Source organism: Nakaseomyces glabratus, chromosome A (assembly GCF_010111755.1).
Source record: "Nakaseomyces glabratus chromosome A, complete sequence".
NCBI lineage: Eukaryota > Fungi > Ascomycota > Saccharomycetes > Saccharomycetales > Saccharomycetaceae > Nakaseomyces > Nakaseomyces glabratus.
The window spans coordinates 235582-254924 of NC_088951.1; the positions used below are offsets into that span (position 1 = coordinate 235582).

At 38.0% G+C, this 19343-nt stretch overlaps 6 protein-coding genes and 1 non-coding gene across 7 annotated transcripts; 2 read left to right on the forward strand and 5 right to left on the reverse strand.

The window, feature by feature from the left end:
• Nucleotides 1-354: 354 nt before the first annotated feature.
• On the forward strand, nucleotides 355-2001 carry DED81 (asparagine--tRNA ligase DED81; the record flags this gene model as incomplete). The annotated part of the gene is made up of 1 exon (XM_444856.1): nucleotides 355-2001. One exon carries the CDS (start codon nucleotides 355-357, stop codon nucleotides 1999-2001), a length of 1647 nt encoding a protein of 548 aa, XP_444856.1.
• Nucleotides 2002-2214: 213 nt separating this feature from the next.
• YSC83 (Ysc83p) lies at nucleotides 2215-3462 on the reverse strand (the record flags this gene model as incomplete). Its single annotated transcript, XM_444857.2, has 1 exon — nucleotides 2215-3462. The coding sequence occupies one exon, from the start codon at nucleotides 3460-3462 to the stop codon at nucleotides 2215-2217; it is 1248 nt and encodes a 415-aa protein (XP_444857.2).
• An 867-nt stretch (nucleotides 3463-4329) lies between these two features.
• Nucleotides 4330-5511, forward strand: YSC84 (Ysc84p; the record flags this gene model as incomplete). The annotated part of the gene is made up of 1 exon (XM_444858.2): nucleotides 4330-5511. One exon carries the CDS (start codon nucleotides 4330-4332, stop codon nucleotides 5509-5511), a length of 1182 nt encoding a protein of 393 aa, XP_444858.2.
• Nucleotides 5512-5686: 175 nt separating this feature from the next.
• On the reverse strand, nucleotides 5687-5758 carry tQ(UUG)1. The gene has a single exon. It is a non-coding gene; the product is annotated as a tRNA-Gln (tRNA).
• Nucleotides 5759-6011: 253 nt separating this feature from the next.
• Nucleotides 6012-7829, reverse strand: GVI51_A01947 (arginine--tRNA ligase; the record flags this gene model as incomplete). The annotated part of the gene is made up of 1 exon (XM_444859.1): nucleotides 6012-7829. The coding sequence occupies one exon, from the start codon at nucleotides 7827-7829 to the stop codon at nucleotides 6012-6014; it is 1818 nt and encodes a 605-aa protein (XP_444859.1).
• A 793-nt stretch (nucleotides 7830-8622) lies between these two features.
• HXT6/7 (sugar porter family MFS transporter) lies at nucleotides 8623-10281 on the reverse strand (the record flags this gene model as incomplete). The annotated part of the gene is made up of 1 exon (XM_444860.1): nucleotides 8623-10281. One exon carries the CDS (start codon nucleotides 10279-10281, stop codon nucleotides 8623-8625), a length of 1659 nt encoding a protein of 552 aa, XP_444860.1.
• A 4605-nt stretch (nucleotides 10282-14886) lies between these two features.
• On the reverse strand, nucleotides 14887-16536 carry HXT4/6/7 (sugar porter family MFS transporter; the record flags this gene model as incomplete). Its single annotated transcript, XM_444861.1, has 1 exon — nucleotides 14887-16536. The coding sequence occupies one exon, from the start codon at nucleotides 16534-16536 to the stop codon at nucleotides 14887-14889; it is 1650 nt and encodes a 549-aa protein (XP_444861.1).
• Nucleotides 16537-19343: the final 2807 nt, after the last annotated feature.

Below are 19343 nucleotides of genomic sequence, written 5' to 3' on the forward strand. Positions count from 1 at the left end.
TGTCCTGAAATCCGTAGTAAAGTGAAAAAACTTTTTGAAAAATTTTGGAAAAAAATCAATAAATCGCAGGTCATCGCAAGAAGGAAGTCACTTCAACTGCTGAGTTGTAGTGTTTAATGCTGTACTTAGTGTTCTGGTGACAGGTACCATTGGGAAGAGTTAACTTTTCTAGCTGTAATGAGTAATCTGAAGTGACCAGAGTGGATTCATTTTTTTTTCACTTGTCGACGTCTATTGACACAAACTGTGAAATGTCTTTATCTATTGAAATTCAATTGGTTAAAGGTTATAAGCTTTGTAAACTTTGTATACTGCATTATAAAAAACTTGGTTCAGCACTAATAAAGAACAACAATGTCTGTGTATATTCACGAGGTTAAAGGTGTTGACGAGACCGGTGTTGCTGGTACTCAAGAACAACCATTCAAGACTGCTGCTTTCGCTCTATTTTGCAGTGAAACTGAACCAAAGTTGTTTGTTTACAAGGAAGCTGATGGTGAATACCAAGAAATTTCTGCCTCTGCTTTGAAGAAGGCTCGTAAGGGTTGTGAAGGTTTGAAGAAGAAGGCCATCAAGCAGAAGGAGCAAGATGCTAAGAAGCAACAGCAGGATGCCGACAATGCCGCAAAGCAGATGGCAGCTTTGAACATTAAGATCGAAGAGGACAAGTCTCTCCCAGAAGCCAAGAAGTGCAAGATTGGTCAGTCCTATGAACTAGTTGGTCAAAGAGTCAAAATCTCCGGCTGGATCCACAGATTACGTTCTAACAAGAAGGTTATGTTCATTGTTCTGAGAGATGGTTATGGTTACTTGCAATCCGTATTAACTGGTGACTTGGCCATTGCCCAACAATCCTTGGACTTGACCATTGAGTCTACCGTCACCCTATATGGTACCATCACTAAGGTTCCAGAAGGTAAGTCCGCCCCAGGTGGTGTTGAACTGCTTGTTGACTACTATGAAGTAGTTGGGTTGGCTCCATCTGGTGACGAAGCTTTCACTAACAAGATCGCCGAAGGTGCTGATCCATCTTTGCTTCTAGACCAACGTCATTTGGCCCTAAGAGGTGAAACTCTGTCAGCCGTGATGAAGGTCCGTGCCGCTCTGATGAAGTCCATCAGACGTGTCTACACTGAAGAGAGTCTAACTGAAGTCACTCCTCCATGTATGGTTCAAACCCAAGTCGAAGGTGGTTCCACTTTGTTCAAATTGGACTACTACGGTGAGCAGGCCTACTTGACTCAAAGTTCCCAACTTTATTTGGAAACTTGTTTGCCTTCTTTGGGTGACGTCTACTGTGTTCAAGAATCCTTCCGTGCTGAGAAGTCTCACACTAGAAGACATTTGTCTGAATATACGCACATTGAAGCCGAATTAGCTTTCTTAACATTTGAGGAACTGCTAGACCACATCGAGCGTGTATTGTGTAAGACCGTCCAATACATATTGGAAGACCCAATTGCTGGTCCACTGGTCAAACAATTGAACCCAGATTTCCAAGCTCCAAAGATGCCATTCATGAGACTAGAGTACAAGGATGCCATTGAATGGTTGAAGGAACACGATATCAAGAACGAGGATGGTGAAGAATTCAAGTTCGGTGATGACATTGCTGAGGCAGCTGAAAGAAAGATGACTGACACCATTGGTGTTCCAATTCTATTGACCAAGTTCCCAGCAGAAATCAAGTCATTCTACATGCCTCGTTGTAAGGATGACAACCGTGTCACTGAATCCGTTGATGTCTTGATGCCAACTGTCGGTGAAATTACTGGTGGTTCCATGAGAATTAACACTGAAGAAGAACTTTTGGCCGGTTTCAAGCGTGAAAACATTGATCCAAAGGCTTACTACTGGTTTATTGACCAAAGAAAGTACGGTACCTGTCCACACGGTGGTTATGGTCTAGGTACTGAACGTATCTTGGCATGGCTATGTAACAGATTCACTGTCAGAGACTGTTCTCTATACCCTCGTTTCTCTGGTAGATGTAAGCCATGAATTGTAAGATATTTTTTATATATCATAATAATTCTGCATAATAAAATAATGACATAGTTGAAGAATTTTTGTTAGAGATTTTTATAAGTTCTCTTTACTAGAAACACAGATAGATTTGTTAATGTGATCTTGTTGGCTCCTATAAATAATACTAAAAAGCACATACTACAAGCAAATAATCTAGCCACATATTTGAAGTTGGTAAAAATAATCTCATAGCACGTACCATTCATTCAACAATTTGTATAGCTTTGATGTAAATGGTAAGGTAAAAAGATAACTGAATTTACCCAAATAAAACGTTCTCTTCAAGCCAAATAGTGAGCATATAGCTACATGTAATTTCTGAAATGTATTACCTCCTTTCATTTTAATAAAACAGTATATTGGCCAATACAGGTCATTGTAAATGTTAGAGCCTTTGACATTAAGATATTTGTAATTTGATAGTTGACCACCTAATTGGAAAAGACCAACATTAATCATGTAAGGATCGAAAATATGTGAGTGCTTGAGCTCTTCAAAAATAGTGGTCATTAAACCAGATATTAGCCATTCAACAGGATGCTCAACATTTTTCATATTTACTGATAATGAGGGGTTGTATATTAAAGTTGGAATTCTATTTGAGTTGGAGTTTTGCGGTAAGTGAGGGCTGATGGCCACAAGAGTACTGTAATATATCAAAACGTTAGAATGGAGTTCATTTTCCAACTGTTCTAAAGTAACTTGTCCAGTTGGGTGATAGGAAAGCTTAGGTATCAGAAGTATAGCGGATAAAGTATTAGTCGGGAATTTCCTAAAGAATTCGGAGAATTTTGCCCAATCGGATGTTGATTTGGGATCGATATAGTTCAAAAAGTCATCTTCATCGTTATGCGTTTTATAGGTACCAGCATTTTCGAGACACACAAAGAGAGTGAAGCCACGTCTGTAAAGATCCATGACTTGTCCTCTAATGATGGGATCTCTCATATCGCCGAAGACCAAGATGCATTGATTTTCTGTAGTGCTTAAGATTGGACGTACTTTTAGTTGTGTGGAGCCCCAATATAAAGCAATTGATACTGCTGGGATCGCCATTAGGCTCCATGATCTTTTGGTATGTATGCCTGATAATAAGGTAAAGGGAAGTCTAGTTATATTGCGAAGAATGTTGTCGTTATCAGATCTAGGTATCGTTGTATTTGTGCCTGCATCAATTACTTGAGATCCCTTATGTAATATTTTATTCAAGATTGCAGAGCCGTTCTTTATGGCAGCTTCTTCTGAATTTTCGACACATTGCGACACCTTATGTACAATGTTATGCCCTTTGTCAAAGATCTTGTCCAAAAAGTCGCGATCTGAGTTCATTTCTCCTAGTATATATGAGAAACCAAAACCACAGGCTTGAAAATTGAATAATATAGGAGTCTTAAAAATTTTTAGGAAGAAAGACTTTGGAATTAAATATTTCATGCTAATATGGCTTCTCCAGTCTCGCTGTGATAGCACTTTAAGTATTTATCACCGCACTTCGCTTCCGCAATTTTGTCATCTTTTCCCGTCACATGCATTTGCTGCTAGCAAGAGCTGACAATGATGGATAGGGCATGAGTGATCAATACTCGAATTTAAAAGTCATGAGTAAATCTCAAGTGTTAAAATACTGAGGAATAAATAGTACATGCGTTGGTACTTGTTAAATTATAGCTAGCTGAATTAGAATTGTCTGGGATGAATCGTGACAATATATTGTGTGTAAGATACATGAATCTTTGAAATTAACGGAGTATAATAACATGTGTGAAATATGAAACATCATGTTGTGGTTTCTAGATATCCTATAGTTCAGACTTAGTAACCTTGGTATTATCAATGAATCTGGTCTAGTTTTAGTGAGTTTTAACATTGCCCTGCATGTCTTGCATTATAATTGTGATTTACGGAGATTTACGTAATTTATAGATCTCAGAAAACCCCGTACACATTACATCTACAAAATGCGTGGATACTATTTTTCCGAGAGGGAATATTGTGTCTACGTAATCGCAGCAATGCAGCATTAATTTTATTGGGATCCTGAGTAATTTTGAATCATCTGCATTACGAGAGTAATAAAAAGGGGAAATTATGAGATAGGGGGGATCAAACGTTAGCTACATGTCTATTCTAATTAAATCGACAGACAGAGTTTTCATCATTCTTTGATGCTCGGAGCATTTGTTATTATATAAACAGCATGCAGATTTTACTAATTCCAAACTGAATCCTCATTCAATACTTTTGAAGCGATGATTTTTAACAGGAAAGAACTTAGTAAATATTAAACACATATTGTAAAAAATGGTCGGTCTTTCCAGTTTGACAAATCCAGTTCCAAGGGGCCTAGCAAATGAGGCTCAAAAGGCTGCAAAAATTCTTGAGGGTTTTATAGATCCAAGGCAAGCGTATGGTCCTGATCAGGTTATTCCTCCTTCAGTGCTAAGAAATGCCAAAGGTCTGGTTATAATTTCAATCCTTAAGGCAGGATTTTTATTCTCCGGTAGGGCTGGTTCGGGTATTATTGTGGCTCGTCTGAGGGATGGTACTTGGTCTGCACCATCAGCCATCGCAATGGGAGGTGCTGGTGCTGGTGGATTAATAGGTATGGAGCTAACAGAATTTGTGTTTATCCTGAATACCGATGAAGTTGTTGATTCTTTTTCTGAGTTCGGTACAGTGACCCTTGGTGGTAATGTATCAGTAGCTGCAGGACCTGTTGGCAGAGATGCGGAGGCTGATGCATCAGCTTCTGCTGCAGGTATTGCGTCAGTCTTTACATATTCTAAAAGTAAAGGATTGTTCGCTGGTGTTTCCGTGGAGGGTTCAGCCATTGTGGAAAGAAGAGATGAAAACAGAAAAGTTTATGGTGATAGAGGAACTACTAGAAGAATCCTTAACGGTGAGGTGGAGCCATTGCCCTCGATGGATAGGTTGTATAGAATTCTGGAGTCCCCTAATTTTACCCCACAACCGGGCGAGGGTTATAGGACCAGCAGTTATTCTGAAGAGCAAGCCCGTCCTGACGAAAGGTATGGCAGAGAAAGATATGATAGAAGATACGATGAAGCATTATATGATGAAAAACCCAGGAGCAGAGCTAGATGGGATTCGGGCGACATGCCGCATAGCCGGGGAGGAGTTGAGAGACAGGATCATTTACAAAGAAATGATTATGATTCACACAATAGAGGAGGATATCCTCCACCTCCTTGTGAAAGAAATAAGGATGTACAAGGTCATGGTTCTGACGCTCATGCGCTTAATAGAAACAGACCAGTTCCGCCTCCTCCTCCAGCGGAGCGTAGTTTTCCTAAAGTGAGGGCATTATATGACTTCAATGGCCAACAACAGGGTGATCTTTCATTCAAAAAGGATGACATAATTGTTGTACAAAAGAAGACAGACTCGCATAATGATTGGTGGTACGGCGTAGCCCATGGAGTTGAGGGCGTTTTTCCAGCGAATTATGTCGCAGACCTATAATAAATTGTAATGTTTTATATTATCACCAACAAATTTTGAAGACATGTAGAAATTGTTTCTGCTATATATGATAAAAATTGATATTCAGGATCTTGTCAGTAATCTAACATGGTAAAAAGTAATATTATAATACAACAGTGACCATAAAGTCAAATAGCAGAAACCAAAAAATAATAGGTCCTACCCGGATTCGAACCGGGGTTGTTCGGATCAAAACCGAAAGTGATAACCACTACACTATAGAACCTTTTGAAGTTCTTGATAACTGTACAAATTCTGGTCTTCTTGAATTTCTTATTTGAAATTATTTAGAAAATATTATACATGCAGCATTGCTTACTTTATTGGAGAAAGTCTTATAATATTACACCACAAATCCTAACCTTCGATAATCCTCTTCTTATGAAGTTTCTAATGCAACATAGTATCAATAAGTTTATTATTTTTAAAGTGAAGATTATATTATATTATTATATTTCTCTAAAAACTTCTAGCTTCGTTTACATTCTTTCAACAGGTGTTAGACCTAGCAAGCGCATACCGTTGTATAGAACTTGTCTGGCAGCACCATATAGTGCAAGACGAGCAGTAGCAACCTCTTCAGTTTGGCCTGCAACCCATAGGACATCGTAACAAGAAGAAACTTGATGGGTTAATTTGAACAAGTAGGTAACAACAGTGGCAGGCTCATTTGTCTTCATAGCATTTCTTAACACATCTGGGTATTGGCCTAGCAATCTAACAAGAAGAGCGGCAGCTGGTTCCTTTAGTTGAGAGAAGTCAGCTGAAGCCCACTTTTCCTTTGGAATTTCAGCGGCATTTCTCTCCACAGATCTCAATCTAGAATGAGCGTATTGCAGGTATGGACCGGTATCACCTTCAAATGAAAGCATTCTTTCCCATTTGAATTCATAGTTGTTAATACGCTTAGATTGCATGTCTTGGATCATTACCGCAGATATACCGACTAAGTCCGCAACTTCATCTGGATTATCGATTTGAGCATATTTAGCTTCATTCTTCTTCATAACTTCGTGCATCTTCTCTTTGGTTTCTTCTAGAATGTTATCCAGGAAAACAACCGTACCTTTTCTTGTAGACATACCTTGGACCATACCAAAGTTGACGTGTTGTAACTTGTTAGCCCAATCGAAGCCTAATTGTTTCAAGATTTCGAAGAATTGAGCTGTGTGCAGATCTTGTTGAGTAGCAATGACATAAATCATTTTATCGAAATGATATTTTTCGTAACGGTCCATGGCAGCACCAACATCTCTAGTCAAGTATAAAGTAGTACCATCTGATTTTTGAACAATGACCTTACCGAGCTTTTTGTTGAACTTTGTTAAATCAATTAGAGTAGCACCTCTATCTTCGTGAGTCAAGTTTTTCTCATGGAACATTTTTAGGGCCGTTTGCATAGATTCTTTAGAAACTTGGGATTCACCTGAGTAGACATCGTATTTAATATTTAGACGGGCGTAAGTGTCAATGTACTTTTCAATAGAGAAGTCACGGAATCTCTTCCAAATTTTCAAAGCTTCTGGGTCACCATCTTCCATTCTCTTAAAGTATTCACGAGCTTTACCGTTGGTAGATTCAGATTCAGGTAGAGAGTCACCTTCTTCTTCGATGTCCTTGTTGATACGAACGTAAACTTCGTATAGATGGTGGATAGGATCCTTGGCTAGCTTTTCTTCGTCACCATATCTTTCGAAACCAACGGCTAAGACACCGAATTGCTTACCCCAGTCACCTAGGTAGTTCATTCTAGTGACATCCCAACCAAGCTTTTCGTAAAGGTTGGACAAGAAACCACCGATAATGGTGGATCTCAAGTGACCAGCATGGAAAGGCTTGGCAATGTTTGGGGAGGAAAATTCGATGATGATCTTTTTGTTGTCGACCATTTTGCAAGCACCATATTCTTCACCTCTAGTGATAACATCCGGGATAACAGTCTTGTATAGGAATTCTGGCTTGAAGAAGAATTGAACAAAGGCACCGTTGGCTTCAACTTTTTCCAGAAAGTCACCGCATGGGAACTTCTCGGCCCATTCAGTAGCAATTTCTCTTGGGTTGGAGCCCTTGGTTCTGACCAATCTAGGAACTGGGATCAAAAGATCACCTCTGTCCATGGTGTTAGTCCATTCCAATGCAGGGAAGATTTGAGCAGCATCGACGCCGGAAATCTTGCTCAGTTCCTGGGCAATATAGTTTCTCATCAAATCAACAACATTGACTTCTGGGAAAGAACCTTCAAGAGCCTTTGGCTCTTCAATAGATAGATTTTTCAATTGGGCTGTCAAGCTAGTCATGGTTGGATCAATATACTACCCTTCTCAGTTTCTTCCTAAATCCAAAACAAAAATTAAAAAAAAATAGCGGCAATATATCAAACATAATATATATTTCAAGAAATATTTAATACTTCGCAAAAGTGAGTATGTAGAGACAACTAATCATTGAATTACTCATTCTGCGATGAGCTACAATTGCTGTCATCCGTTCAACTCAGCTCTTCGCAGTGAAGGATTTTGAAAAAAAAAAAATTTTCAACCTGTGTGTCACATGGTTTATACATTTATACGTTTTCGGATCTCAATGATTTTCGTCTTTTCAAATCAATTGGATCTTGCATTACTACATACGCTGGAATTAAATTGTGGGGTCCCCTATATAGTAGCATATCTGGTAAAATATATAATTATCGAGGCACTATAGAAGCTAATAGATAATCAATTGTTTTTTTGAATAAATAAAAAGGTATTATTATTCTTTATTTATCATATATGATATATCTAAAGAGAGTAGTATATTATATCATGAATAAACAGATGTTAAAATGTCATTAGATTTTGATTAGAATCCTTGAGTAAAGAGATTAAAAATCAAATATTAATACGTTGCGTGACAAAAAAAAAATTAGCATTAACAGCGTAATCAGAATTGCATCCCGATATAGAAAGAGATTGCAAAACAAATAAAATTAAGAGTTGTTTGGAATTAATAAAGTTCAGATTTGAATTAATATTATCATTGAGAAAAAGATTTATCATAAGCCCAAATTCATTTGAGAATTCTAATAATGATTATTAGGGTTCAGGAGATTTAAACAAATCTCTTGTACCATGGCTTGTCATCGTGCATCATAGCGTCAGCATCGTAAGAAGCATCTCTCTTGGATGGTGGAACCCAGTTTGGAGACTTCCATGGCAAGACACCTTCTTCCCACAAAGTGTTGACTTCTTCCAAAGTTAGACCCTTGGTCTCTGGAATGAAGAAGAAAACGTAGAAGTAGGAGAAACATAGACAGCCCATGAACACGTAACCGTAGTAGAAGTTAATGGCATTGGTAATAAATGGAGTGAAGAAGGCAATCAAGAAACCCCAGATCCAGTTGGAAGCTTGGGCAATAGCCATACACTTGGCCTTAACTCTCAATGGGAAAGTTTCAGAGTTGACAACAAATGGAATTGGAGCCCAGGTGGTAGCGAAACAGAAAATGTAGAAACAGGTGAAAACAATCATACAGTTACCAGCACCCTTGGAGGATGGTTGGTCTTGACCATTTGGCCATAGTCTGGTGACACCGACAGAAGCGAAGACAACCATACAAGCAGTCATAGCAGCGGCACCCCACAATAGACATCTACGACGACCGAAACGGTCAACAACGTACAAGGCAACGAAAGTGGAAGCGAAGTTAACAATACCAATGACAATGGAGGTTTCGAAAGAATCTTCCAAACCAACAGCCTTGAAAACAGTAGTACCATAGTAGAAGAAGTAGTTGTCACCTGTCAATTGTTGCAAAGATTGAATCATGATACCCATAATCAAACGTTGGAAAACCTTAGTCTTGGTAGAGAACAATTCACCCCAGGAAGCAGAACCAGCCAATCTTTCAGCTTCAACAGCAGCTTGGACATTTTCAACTTCGAAAGTGACAGCTGGATCATCTGGAGAAACCTTGTTAGAGATAGCAATGGATCTTCTGGCTTCTTCAACTCTACCAACCTCAATCAAGTAACGTGGAGATTCTGGAACGAAGGTCATACCACCGATCATGAATAGAGCCCAGGCGAAACATAGGCCCAATGGAACTCTCCATTGGACAGAGTTGGAGTAGTTCTTGGTACCGTAGTTAGTACAGTAACCCAAGAAGATACCACAGGTAATCATCAGTTGGTAACAGGAAACCAAAGAACCTCTCATGTGCTTTGGAGAGACTTCAGAAATCAACATAGGAGACAAGACGGCAATACCACCAACACCCAAACCGGAGATAATTCTACCGATGAAGTATTGGTACCACTTGTCAATGGTAGCAATTTGAATAACGATACCGACAATGTAGATGACAACGACACTGATCAAACCGATCTTACGACCATACATATCACCCAACTTAGACAAAACAATACCACCGATAGCACAACCGATGTTGAAAATGGAGACGACTAGACCAGTTCTAACCTTAGACAAGTAGTGAGTACCATTAGCACGAGTTTGACCCAATCTTCTGATGAAATCAGTTTGGGCAACGAAACCAGAAATGGTACCAGTATCCCAACCGAAAACGAAACCACCGAAAGCGATGAATAGACAGAAGATGGAAATAGAGACGTAAGCGGAAGCAGGCTTCTTTGGAATTTCAACCATTGGTTGACCTTCCTCATCGACATAAGCCTTGAATTCGTCTTCTCTGTCAGCCTTACTGTTGGAGGCTGACAAGACAGATTGTGATCTTGATTCTTGATCAGACATTATTGTTATTTATTATTTGTAATAGTTTGAATAATCAACTATTGCTTGATGATTTTTTATTATGAAGTAAGATATGAGATAGAATAGAAGGAATGATTGAATTCGAATTTATGTTGAATACTTGCCCTCTATTTATACCATTTTTTTTGGTTCAAGAACTCGATTGTTGTTGAACAAGATCTTGGTATTTCTGACAAGATAGAATTCAAGGAGAAAAGTTTTTTCATTGCATATTCTTCTAGCGGTTTGCTCCTTCTCGAGCATCCCACATCCCCCGGATTAAAAAAAATTTCTTTTGAAGTTTTACTTTTTTCTTCTTCGTGCTGTCTAGAATAAGTCACTAGGCGCAAAAGAAAAGCTCTTACAACATTAGATCACAATTAGTTAAGTTCTATCTCTTTGTTTTTTTTTCTTTCAAAAATTTTTCTTAACAGAACGCGATGGACCTGCAGCATTTTGACTTAGTCAGTGAATGGAAAGATCTAAATAACTACAAGATACAGAATGAAAGTAAAAAAAGTAAGCAGCAGAAATTTTTGTAAGAGACGTAAAGTTCTTAGCTGGATAGTAAGCATCCTCGCAGCATAGTTTAGATTTTCCAACTACAAGGACATTTTGCCCCTTGCGATACTACAATCGCTACTCATCGAATGTATGATATTCCCATCTACTTTTACATGTTATCCAACATTTCTATTTTCAGAAACACTACTGGGCAACCTATGGGAGTTACTGAACAAGGGAGGTTTACTTTTTTTTTACAATTTTACAATTTTACAAATTTACTTTTTCTATTGTATTTGTCCAACTTTATGACCCGAGGAACCTACCCCCCCCTGTCCCCCATATTAAATTCACTTTTCTTTTCACACAATGGATAATACTGGAATAACAAGTTCTATTAGCATTTCACTAGTATGAACGAAGATATGATCCAATCTGGCAGCAGTTGCTTTTTTCATTTCAGAACATTGCCCCTCACCCCCATTATAGTTGCATCGCTGGAAGGGGGGGGGAAGGGATGAAAGGAAAAGTGTTGTGTGAGCAAAGAATCAGTTACACTACTCACCATTCTGTGCCTGGAAAAGTCATTGTTCTTTGCTAAGTTGTACACCGGAAAATCCCCTGTACTCTGTGGGAACAACAGGGTTCGGGAAAACTTTTTCCTATGCAGAGAAATAGCTGCAGGGCTGAGGTTGAACACCGCGACCTGACTTCTTTCATTTAAATTGTAAACCTTTTTTTTTAAAAAAAAAGTGGGGCAAAATCATTCTATTAGTCTTTTCGACATTGTACGTTGCTCTCTTAGCTGGAAAAACCATTTTTGTTGATATAGCGAAATCATGATTTTCCGAAAGGAAAAACTCATGTGTTTTGGGAGAAAAGGGGGGGTCAAGGAGACTAAATTTAGAGAATGGTACGAGTTAAGAAAGTGACAAAAAAATCATGGTGGGGGTGTCTTACTTAGACAAATCTGTAGCAGAGCAAGTACAGCTATCACAATAAGGAAAAACTGGGCCCGGGAATCAGCTCGAGCGGGCGAAAGAAGAAAAGGTCCTTTGAAAGAGATTTTCCATGTAGCAATAACGGAAAAGCTTTTTCAATTGCTAGGACATTTATCTGTGTACTGGGGTTTGAGAGGGTCCTTGTATCCTTTTGTCCTTAAAATGATCTCGTACTTGAGTATTCGTTGATAACGTTCTGTTCTATTGTTGGTTCACAGAGAAACAATCGGACAGTAGCTGTTTTGGTGCTGGTTGCGTTCACCTCCCATACAAACTTTTGTTGTTCCATTATGTGTAGTGGGGGGGTAGTGGAAAAATTCTTATTTTTCCGTGGTTGCACAAATCCTTCTTCGGGCATTAGGCTTGTGAATTACAGATACCAACCGAAAGTGGAAAGACAATAATACTTATTATTAGTTCTCAATGGTACTAGCGTTTTTTCTTCTTCAGAGTAAGGTGGGGTGTAAGGGTCTAGGAATGGAAGTAAGAATACTACAGTGATGTCCACAGTAAATAGCAAGGAGACGGTTTTTATTTTATTGTTCCCGATTAAGTAAACTTAACACCTACGCTGGGTGAAATGATAATATCGTCAGGGTTTTCTTCTCTTGAAGAAGAAAAAATTGAACCAGACCTAATGTGGGGCCCCGCAATAATCTTTATTTCTGATGTGTAATTCAATTTATTCTGGAAACCCTGGAAAACAAGAAAAATTAGGACAAATTTCTATATTGGGAAGAAATGTAAACAAGTTAGCTTCACAGCAAGAAAAATGCTTTGTTCACTTGCAACTGACAAAATCTTTACCTTACCAAGGACCAAAGGGCGAAGACTAAACTTGGATTACTACGTCCAAAATCTTCTACATCAGGAAATGAGTTGCGAGAAAGAAAGCAGGAGTGGCATTGACCACTCTCATTGTGTCTTTGGGTCGGAATACATTGTTCTTACCTACACCATTTTACTAAGGGCTCGAAAGTTTTTCCGAAGCATGTTACTTTTCAAGAAGCTCAATGTGCAGCAGCAGGACAGAGTTTGGATAGCCTTTATTTTCTAAATTGTTATGCGAAGCTAATTTGTCACTTACTGTCTGCCCAGTAAAATAGAAAAAGAGATAGCTGTTATATTTTTGCCTCACCTTTCGTAATGTAATTGGACTTACGTATGGTTTGGATAATACAGTGTCTACGTAACATATCCATATGACGCCTTGCTTTGGATAAGACAGTTATGAGATTTTTGTCGCCAATGCTTTCTGATCACGTATGAATTGGAAATATACAATTTCGTCAGACACGAACCATACATATATATTGCCCCTTGATGTTTTCTCTTGCGGTTCATACTGTGCTGAAAAGAAGCGCTCTTCAAGGTTTTTCCGATACTTGAGTTTTACTACTGTGCGTCAGTTTACAGTTATTCTTCACCCTTGTTTCGCTCCACCCCCTGCCCCCCACTATATTTACGTCAATTTTATTTTAGCAAATTTACCCCTCGATGATTTTTCTGCTGTATTGCTATTAGTGTTTCTTAGGCTCAACACGTAAACCTGTTCGAATTGACAGGTGATTTCAAAGTACTCTTGTTAATAAAATCTATTTTAGGGACATTATTTGATAATGACAGCTAGGACATAACATACATTGTTGTTTCTACTACATTTAATAAGGTCTTTCTACAGGCGTTTATACATTAGCCTGGGGGGAGATGGAAGGGCGTTTCTTTGCACACGTTGTAACAAAAGGACTGGTGCAAAAAACTATCGGATGTCTATTAATGATATCGTAATATTAGTTCTTATCCTAGAAGCCACTATACTAGATGTTCACGTATTAGTATTCTTTTACTAGTGCTGATATAACGGAATATTCTGAGAGATGAGTATTTTGGCGTTTCTTTCTTAATCACACAACAGATTTTCGCGCATCTTTTCTTAATACCAAATGTTGCTCGCCCAGAAATTTCCAGACCGTGAATTCAAGAATCAGCGCAAAAGATTTAGTTCACTCCATTAATTCAACAAAATATTACTATACTGGGAAAAATTTATTGAGATTGGATTGCTTCTAATTGTTTTGTGCTGTTATCATATTCCGTCATGGAAATCATAGTTTGTCCCGTTGCATTATAATCCTATTTACATAATTGAATGTGGGGGCGGGGAAGGGAAAGACTACATTCTACATCGATACTTTTTCTGATAAATTGAAATAATTGAGCGATTTTTTTTCATAATTTTTGTAATATGAACCACTTCCCCACAATTTTTTTATCAATTTTGCTAATTTAACTGGAATGTAAGGTTAAAACTTGATTAAACTAGTTCCCATCGGATAGTTGCATAAGATACCACCAGGATCTGGGGGATCTAAGGTGGCTTTAAAATTTTAACGAGCCTCAAAATAACTTGAAGATATTTTTTGTTTCAATTACTAGCTTTGCGTCACACTTGGTGGATAAACGAGGTGTTTTCATTGAATTTTACTTCATATGATTTCAACAATTCGTAGCAAAAAAAGAGTACTAGATGAGGATTAGCCATAGTGACAACTACTTCTTCAAGTTGTTGTACCAACTCCCTTTTGTTAAAGCACTACAACAGTAAATTCTTAATGGTTCATTGAAATTTAATTTGACACTAACTATTTTAAATCAATAAAATATTCGTGAAAATCAAATAGAGATGTCAAGACTCAACCTTAAGAAATCATATAATACAAACAATCCAGAATAGAAATTTGTGTTATGTTTGCTGGATTGTTAATCGAAAAATGTAGTAACAAAGAAAATTTTCATCTTTTCCTTGTGAGGATAGTTATATGAGGGTGACCTAGTATAGGAAACCGAATAAATCAGTCTCTGTTACAATAACAGAGTGATCATCAAACATATTGAAAGAATAATATTAGGAAAATCTCTGAATATTTTTAAAAGTCTAATTAAAATTACTGAAATAGAATTTGAAATTGGTATTAATAATATATAAGACTATATCATGAAGGACATTAAAAGAAAGGGATTATGTGTTGGATTAAAAAATTAAGTTACCTTTCAAAAATTAATGAAAAAAAGGAACAAGCAAATTAAACTGTCAATTGATTTAATAGAATCTCTTGTACCATGGCTTGTCATCGTGCATCAAAGCGTCAGCATCGTAAGAAGCATCTCTCTTGGATGGTGGAACCCAGTTTGGAGACTTCCAAGCCAAGACACCTTCTTCCCACATAGTGTTGACTTCTTCCAAAGTTAGACCCTTGGTCTCTGGAATGAAGAAGAAAACGTAGAAGTAGGAGAAACATAGACAGCCCATGAACACGTAACCGTAGTAGAAGTTAATGGCATTGGTAATAAATGGAGTGAAGAAGGCAATCAAGAAACCCCAGATCCAGTTGGAAGCTTGGGCAATAGCCATACACTTGGCCTTGACTCTCAATGGGAAAGTTTCAGAGTTGACAACAAATGGAATTGGAGCCCAGGTGGTAGCGAAACAGAAAATGTAGAAACAGGTGAAAACAATCATACAGTTACCAGCACCCTTGGATGATGGCTGTTTCATACCGTGAGGATATAGTCTGGTGACACCGACAGAAGCGAAGACAACCATACAAGCAGTCATAGCAGCGGCACCCCACAATAGACATCTACGACGACCGAAACGGTCAACAACGTACAAGGCAACGAAAGTGGAAGCGAAGTTAACAATACCAATGACAATGGAGGTTTCGAAAGAATCTTCCAAACCAACAGCCTTGAAAACAGTAGTACCATAGTAGAAGAAGTAGTTGTCACCTGTCAATTGTTGCAAAGATTGAATCATGATACCCATAATCAAACGTTGGAAAATCTTGGTCTTGGTGGAGAACAATTCACCCCAGGAAGCAGAACCAGCCAATCTTTCAGCTTCAACACCGGCTTGGACATTTTCAACTTCGAAAGTGACAGCTGGATCATCTGGAGAAACCTTGTTAGAGATAGCAATGGATCTTCTGGCTTCTTCAACTCTACCAACCTCAATCAAGTAACGTGGGGATTCTGGAACGAAGGTCATACCACCGATCATGAATAGAGCCCAGGCGAAACATAGGCCCAATGGAACTCTCCATTGGACAGAGTTGGAGTAGTTCTTGGTACCGTAGTTAGTACAGTAACCCAAGAAGATACCACAGGTAATCATCAGTTGGTAACAGGAAACCAAAGAACCTCTCATGTGCTTTGGAGAGACTTCAGAAATCAACATAGGAGACAAGACGGCAATACCACCAACACCCAAACCGGAGATAATTCTACCGATGAAGTATTGGTACCACTTGTCAATGGTAGCAATTTGAATAACGATACCGACAATGTAGATGACAACGACACTGATCAAACCGATCTTACGACCGTAAACATCACCTAGCTTGGACAAGACAACACCACCAATGGCACAACCGATGTTGAAAATAGAAACAATTAAACCGGTTCTAACCTTAGACAAGTAGTGAGTACCATTAGCACGAGTTTGACCCATTCTTCTGATGAAATCAGTTTGGGCAACGAAACCAGAAATGGTACCAGTATCCCAACCGAAAACGAAACCACCGAAAGCGATGAATAGACAGAAGATGGAAATAGCAACGTAAGCGGAAGCAGGCTTCTTTGGGATCTCAACCATTGGTTGGCCATCCTCATCGGTGTAAGCCTTGAACTCGTCCTCTCTTTCAACTTTGCTGTTGGAGGCCGAGAGAGCAGATTGTGATTCTTCAGACATTTTTAATGTTAGTATTATTTTATGTCGATCAACTTCTTATTTGATAATGTTATCTAAGAAGTAATGTGTTATGAATATTGATGATCGATATTAGTGATGGGTTCTTTTTGTGAGAGAAAGGAAATAATGAATGAATCAGAAAACAGGAAATTGAAACTGGATTATTGTATGAAATAATTGATCCTTTTATATGTTTTTTTTTTTTGGGAACATCTGTTCTATCTCTGATGAAGATACATTTGAGCTTCAATGTTGTCTTTTCTGTTTTGTTGAATTGTACTTATTTTCTCCACATAAGGTAATACTCAAATTACCTCGAGTGTATGTGTGCAGTGTATGTGTACGCAATACTGCCTTTCAACTTAACTCATCGAGGGCCCAAATAAGAAATGTAACAAGCAAAAATTTGTCCTGGAGGTATTCGCAGAGGAGTCACACTGCCGTTATTCCCTTCTCTCTTGGTTGCATATTAACAAAACAGAAGAACAGGCTGTTTCTACTTGGAAGCAATGAGCTCGGATAACAGACTCACACAACCGTCAGCTTGTTCTCCGCCATATTTGACTTTGGATTGTCGCCTTTTCTTTCGGGAGAGCCCTTCATCGGAAAAACTACCAAAAAATGAGAAGCAATTCAGTAAAATGAGCGTACAACCAATTTTTTTTTTGGGAAGGGATGGACGAGTGGAAAAACTTTTTCCCTGTGTCTGTACTAGGTAAATGAACATCAATGGTTTTCACGGGTGTTTGCAGGAAAATTGTTATGAAACCAAAAATATCTTATTTAGGGAGGGATGGAGGGGTCTCATCCAAATTTGTACGTACAAAGCTCTGCATTCGGTAATGGAAAAAAATGGGAGTGACTAACGAAAACAGGGAGATTAAAGACTCTGGAAAAACCAGCAATCAGGTCTAGGGGGTACGTACTTTTCTGTGTGATCTGCAACCTTTGGAGTTTTTCCTTGTAGACTTTCTGTTGCTTCCCCTTTGATAGGACTAGTTCTTAGCGGAAAAACAACAACAAGAAGAAAAAAGTCCAAATTGATTTGCCCCTCGCTACCCCCCCCCCCGGAAAATCTCCTTTTTTCCTTGAAACATGGAACAATTTTTTGCGGGGTCGATGAGTTCCTAATTACGTAGATGTGAGTCCACCTCTCCCATTTAGGCAGCGTTCAAAGATAATATACTTAGCACTGTCAAAGTTCATAATAGAATTTTTCCCAACTACCATTATTTCGGAAAAACTTTAGCAAGGGACTCTTTTCTTCTATAATTATTCCATCAAGGGCACTGGGATAGTTGCAAGGGATGGCCAAGGAGTGCGAAATGGCGCGGGGGGTAAGGGAGGTGGCGCACAGTGAGTATTGTTAACTGCGATTTAGTTGAATGCCGCAATGTCATATGATGGATATCCTCCGGATTAATTTCTGTAGCTTTGATAAAAATTACAAAATGAGGCAAATGCGGGGGTGTTAGCTAATAAGATTCATTTGGTAATACCATGTATCCATCTCAGGTTTTTCCGGGTGTATACACCCAATTTAGCATTGGGTTCGCTTTTTATTTCCATCTGTGACCCCCCGGAATAGTTATTTTGTGTACATCTTTTCTTTACAGCAAGAAGATAGTGTCAAAATTTGATAGAACTGTATAGGCCAATAGAGACAGTGGCATGATTATATTTTAAAAGATACAGATCGTTGTTGATAAGAGAAACTCACTCATGTTAACCATTCTACTTGATGAGGTTGTTTTAACATACCAATTGTCCAGACCTATGGAATAGAGGGGTTGTTGGGAGCAAGGTTCCACATATATATCCTGGTTCAAACCGATTGTAAGAAACATGAAACCCACTTGTTTCCTTTCATTAAAAAGTATTCATTTGATGGGAAGCGTATTTTTGGTACTTTTTTTGTAGTAACTTGACATTCAAATTTTGCTCTAGCATATCATGTTAACCTTCCATTACTAGCCAAAGCTATAGCTGCAATTATAGTAAGTTTATATGGAGAGGAGACATTGCAACCGTTTGTATTTGCTTTTTTGATGAATAAAAATTAACTTAAATATTGGTGAAATAGCAATTTTTTTTAATAGCTGAAAATTCAACAAGTATGCGCTGAATTTCAGAAAGAAGACAATCACAGCGTTTGAATACTTTTTGTTAGCAAAAGGAATTGGTCTTTCGTTTTCCAATTCATATATAAATCACGTTCTCATTGTAGTGATTGTAATCTATTATTGAATTCCATTGTTTTTTAATCATACAATACTATTTAATGGCATTATGTGCTAGTTTTGCATTTGACGACTGTAATCGTTTACTTTTGTAGCTTTGACTAATGCATAAGAGTGGTATTACTCTACTTGAGGTATTTAATCTCGTATAAATATTGTGATTAGTATCGTATGTGCTAAAAAAAATACTATGTATCATATCAGAATGGCTATGTACCAGTAGATACAAGTTTTTATTATATTGTGAAGCATCTTCCCTTTTTTCTTTTATCAGTGTCTCGGTCAATTCGGAGCAAGGCATCTTAAAGCAATAAGAGCTCAAGCAATAATAGTTAGATGAGGTATTTTATAGTTTCATAATATACGTTATGTTTGCTTTAGTTTTTTTATTTATAATATAAATGCCGAGGATATGTTATAACAATCATTTTGTAGAATTCCTATAATTTGGAATTTGATCGCTCTTTCTAGGTTTAATTCTCTTTGTGATCTTAGCATTAAGAGTACTAATCTGCATTGATTTTAATGAGATATCTTTAACGTGTTAAGCTGCTTATTTTCTATCCA